General features: G+C 38.8%; 1 protein-coding gene across 1 annotated transcript in view; it reads right to left on the bottom strand.

The window, feature by feature from the left end:
* Positions 1-1,422: 1,422 nt before the first annotated feature.
* The window catches only part of LOC104157923 (prospero homeobox protein 1-like), a 29,144-nt gene continuing 25,579 nt past the window's right edge, over positions 1,423-4,987 (bottom strand). Inside the window, exon 3 of the mRNA XM_009695473.1 lies at positions 1,423-2,609. Coding sequence (XP_009693775.1) covers positions 2,424-2,609 — 186 coding nt within the window. The 3' untranslated portion in view covers positions 1,423-2,423. The remainder of the gene's footprint in view (positions 2,610-4,987) is intronic.

The raw sequence follows: 4,987 nt of genomic DNA, 5'->3' as shown, positions 1-4,987 counted from the left end.
ATAATATTAATAATAATAATAATAAACATAATAAAAGCAACAGTAAAATCACAGATTGAGATGGTAGCTAGTAGTATGTCCACACAGTATGACTAAAGTATGGCTTTGCTTTCTTATGTCCAAGGTGACAATGCAGTGTCATATTTTGTATCTGATGGTATGCCAATGATGAACTTCACTGTATTAAAACTTGAGCATTTTATGCCACTTCTTCCCATAAATCAAAAAAAGTGCATGAACACAATTTTCATCCTTTCTTACTCAGAATTCATTGGAGTTACATCTTTATGAAGTGTAATGTTTACCAAATAAAAAAAAAAAAAAAAAAAAAAAAAAAAAAAAAAAAAACAAAAAAAAATAAAAAAAAAAAAGAAAAAAAAAAAAAAAAAAAAGAACTAAAGAAAACAGAAGAAAATGAAAAAAAAAAGGAAGAAAATAAAATTAAAAAAAAGACACATCCTGTCTACTGTAAGGATACGTACAGTATTAGGTATTCTGAGGGAGTCTAAGATCAAGAAGATTTGTTTTGCTTTTAATGCATAGTGAAAATGTTGGCACTTCATCCCATGCTATTGTCTGCATTGCCTATACTCCACAGATACTGCCAGTGCTTGAAAAGAATGACACGGAATCGTAGGATTGTGCTGTTTAATTTGAAGTCAGCAGGTTTTTAAGGCTTTCTGCTAACAATAATTGCTTTCATACATTTCTGTCTATCAGCAGTATTTGTAAATGAAGTGAAATTGCAATGATCAGGTCAGCTCTTTAGTCACATGGGTAAACTTTCACTCTCCAAAGTCAAAATGTAATTTTAAAATAAAGAAATAAGATACCAATATCCTCGATGGTCTAAATATAATTCGCAGCTAATTAGGAACTTCCTCTAGATTCAAATTGAATTATGTAGGGGAAAATACTACTGACGATAACAATAAATTCTTACTGCATCTGTACAAAAGACGACAGAGAAAATGACAAATACAGAGTGCCATAGCATATTCAACCTTCCCCCAAACTTCTGGAGACAATACCTTTCTGAAAACATGAGAAAAGGAGAGCCACTGAAGAAAGCATGAGAACTAGCAGCTAACTTGCTTTCTGTCTGCTGACATATCGTGGTATAGCATTCAGGCGAACCCAGATCCATCATGGACTTTACACTATAGCTCAGATTTTGGTCAAGACTAGCTCCAGCTTCAGAAGACAAGTGCAGTGCATTGCTCAAGTGGATTTTTTTTTTTTAAAACTGCACTTAATGTAATGTTTGGCTGTCTGAACCCTGCATAGCCAGGAGGACACTGCGATTTTTGTATATGCTTGATTAGATTTTTATGAAAATGTAATTCTTATTCTTCTGATTAGGAAAAGACTAATTATATTTTACAGCTACAAACAAGTCATTTTTTTTTCTTTGCCTCAGCTCTTTCTTCTACCGTATCTAAGATCATTCAAAAAGTGCTTTTCAGGACAGATGTTGAATACAGATAGAAAACTTTGTATCCTGGAAAGGGGATTTCTGGGGGCAGAATGGACTAAGAAAAGAATAAATTTAGGGACTAATGCCACTTAAAGTAAGACTGGGACATGGCAATATAGGACACTGAAAGTTTCATTTTTACTCTATGGAGAGTGAAATGCTTCCGCTTTAATAAGCTGACCATATTCCAAAATTAGTGTGGGTGATACAATATTGCGCATGAATTACTGGCCTCACCCTGCAAGAACAGTATTTGATTTGTGCAAATGTCTCTTGCTGCAATTTAGAGAAACAACAACCTGGCATGTTGATTACTGGTGCAGGGTATCTATCATTTCTGTAAGGAAAGCATGAAGAATAGGGTTTGCTTTTTTGGGTATCACTGCTTGGAGTGAGTACCTAAAATAGATGTTGTAGTTTTTTGAAGTATGAAACAAAATCTAGTTATTGGTTAAAAACTATATAAAATTAAAAAAAAAAAAAAGCTCAAAGCTTATGAAGTGACTCCACAGAGTTCAGACCTTTAGCAGTATAAACATAATATAAACTTCATTGTCTGTAGTATTGTGCCATGACATTAGTCTCACTAAGACAAAATGCCACTTTGCAGCAAGCAATAAATCTGACAAAGCATTTTTAAACATAATGCCCTAACTTGCTAAGACAGGCTTTTACACGCTTCCAAACTCTTCTCCCTGAAAATTAACCCCGTTGATTCTCCAAATGTTAAGGGTCTCGGGCAAAAGTAAACCAAAGGCTGAAGTAAAATAACCATCCCCTTGGAACTGAACGAAAACTTAAATCCAGGAGGGATCACAGTCTAATTTCATATACATATATATGTATGTGATACACATATATATGAAATTAAAATAGAGACACACATGACTTGGGCATCAGAAGGGGACTGCTACTTTCATACATTCATAAATAGCTGCTGAACTCTCTACTCATGAAGAAGCTCTTGTAGGCAGTTTGGGGATTTGAAAATCTCGGGGACCTCACTGTCCAGCTTACAGATGACCTTGTATATGGCCTTCTTCCAGGAAGGATCAACATCTTTGCCTGCGATAATGGCATTGAAAAACTCCCGTAACGTGATCTGAGCCACTTCCAGGAATCTCTCTGGAACCTGCTGATACAAGGAGACAATGGCATTAATACAGTTTTCAATTTCAAGTCTCTGGTTCTTCAAAGGAAACTGAGCTAAGTTCTTTCTTTCAGAAAGGGGCTTACATAGCACCTGCATTTTCTAAATGTGGCAGCCTTCTATTCTCTTATGCAAAGCTGTTATATATAGTACTATAGCAATAACTTTTATAACATGTGTTAGAGATCTTTGTAAAGTCTACTGACAGAATGTAGGTAACAAAATGTTACTGTCTGAGTTTGGAGAGTGGGGGATTTATAGGATATAATTAACAGGAGGGGAAACAAACACAATTGTCTTCAAGGGGAGAAATCTCTGCTTGATATTTTACCCATGTATTTATGGCTATGTGCTCCTCTCCGTGTGGGAACTAACACAAAAGTTACGCACACATAGAAAGCCCTCTGTACCTCTGTGCTTAACTTGGGTCACAACCAGTGCTGAGAGCTATCAAAGAAACAGGGTATCTATCTATGAATGTTGTTCATAGTTTAAAAACAAACAAGCAAGCAAACCTTCAGCTAACGGCTTGCTTCTGTGGCTGCTGTGCACAAGACCCCTATAAGATGGCCTTCTCAGGAGACATTATGGTCTTCCCTTCTTTTTCAGAAGCCTACAAATAAAACCCCAGCCTCTTCAATGGGTGCATTGTGCTCCAAGTGGCTACTGAGATCTGGGATGCATTAAACTCATCCGGGTTTTCTAAATGTCACTGTCACTTCACGGGTGAGACAAATGGCCAGCTAGCAGGAGCATGCTGCTCTCAGAAGCCCCTGAACAGTGGGTGAATGTTAAAAAACACAGTTACCTCCAAACTTTGGTAATTCATCCTAAGTAGTTGTCTCAGGTACCAGCACCACCTTCTTACCCTCTGCCTTAAATGATTCAAAAGCAATCTCTATAATGAACCGTAGGCCAGTTGCAAGGTTGAGGTCATCTCCATAAAGGTATTATTTTCCATTTTTATTATGGAAATATGGCTTCACAGATCTAGAACTGCTAATACATGCCCGGCCAGTAGCCAGCATGCTTATAATAGCAAGTATTCCCTCACTGCTACTCTTTGCCCACTCCGGCACGAGGAGTTCTCTAACCTGCAGTAGGGGCCACTTCAACCACTCCTGTGGCCAACAGACACCCAGGCAGATCTCACTCATTTACTGAATGCATGTCACATTGCCAGATCAGGGCCAGCAACTTATCCTCTGCTTCAGGCTTTTTTTCTTCTCCCTTTAGAAGCCACTTTTAGAAAACTTGTCTGGAAATGTGCGTGTTTAACCTGATACAATAGAGCTCTCGAGCCTCGCTCACCTATCACCGTTGGGGAAACACTAGCAGTTTGCTAGCTGTGTTTTGCCACCAGATAAGCACGAGATCAGCTTCCCCTGACACCAGCTGACAAACTGTGCTTCCAGAAGCCCCGCAGCCCGCAGAAGTCCGCTGTCTACCTCCAAGAGTGAAATCCAGCCCCAACACGTTTTTCTCTGCTCCCAAAGACAGGCTGCCTTTTGTGGAAATGTTTCATTCAGTGGGCCGCACAGAAAGAAACATTTTTACGGATGTTCTATTCCAGCAATAATTATGAGGGAAGAAAATAACTATTATGTTTCACTTATTCCAACTCAAAGAAATAACTTAAAACTTCACATAACCACTCTGCTTTTTGGGCATTTGGTAATACATCTACAAAAGATACCATGCTTGTCTTATTATTACATTGCTATAAAAAATTATACACTTTTCTGTTCATGCAGTTCAAACAACTGCTTATGAGCTGTTCATCACCCTTGGTATTGCTGGGTGCTAACCAAGAGGAAGGTGCCATTGACTGCATGATGCTAGAAACCAAGAAATGTAGTAGTAACCAGCTTTTTGGTGTACACACTGATGTTAGCTCATGAGGGCAAAAACTGTTGGTTTTTTGCCTTTGTGCTTGGGAAAAAGAGTTCACACCTTTCAGTTTTGGTGTCCACTCCAGAGGACCAACATTAGATGTCTTTCTTCCCTTCCAAGTCATTGGAGATGGGAGGGAGGCAATTACAAGCACCTACATAAGAAGCATAAAGTCCAAATGCAAAAAGTCGTACATCTCCCTACATGGTTACACCCATGACAACTTTAAGCATGGAAGTGACAACCCGGGTTTTAAGTTGAGCCTTTGCCATTCAATTTCTACCTGTGCATTTGAAACTTTTCCAGGTAGAGGATGCTGCTTTTCCCTGGAGTAGGCAGTGTGAAGCCCCTGAGCCACTAGCTTGCAGGCCTCCCACCCCTGTAAAGACACACAGGCTTTTCTTTTAGACTAGGAGTTAGCTTTTAAGGTCCAGCATCATCGTACCTGGGTCACATCTGCAGGGCCG

The sequence above is a fragment of the Cariama cristata genome, unplaced genomic scaffold (assembly GCF_000690535.1).
Source record: "Cariama cristata isolate BGI_N322 unplaced genomic scaffold, ASM69053v1 scaffold39560, whole genome shotgun sequence".
NCBI classification, from domain to species: Eukaryota; Metazoa; Chordata; class Aves; order Cariamiformes; family Cariamidae; genus Cariama; species Cariama cristata.
This window is presented reverse-complemented; position numbering and strand designations above follow the sequence as displayed.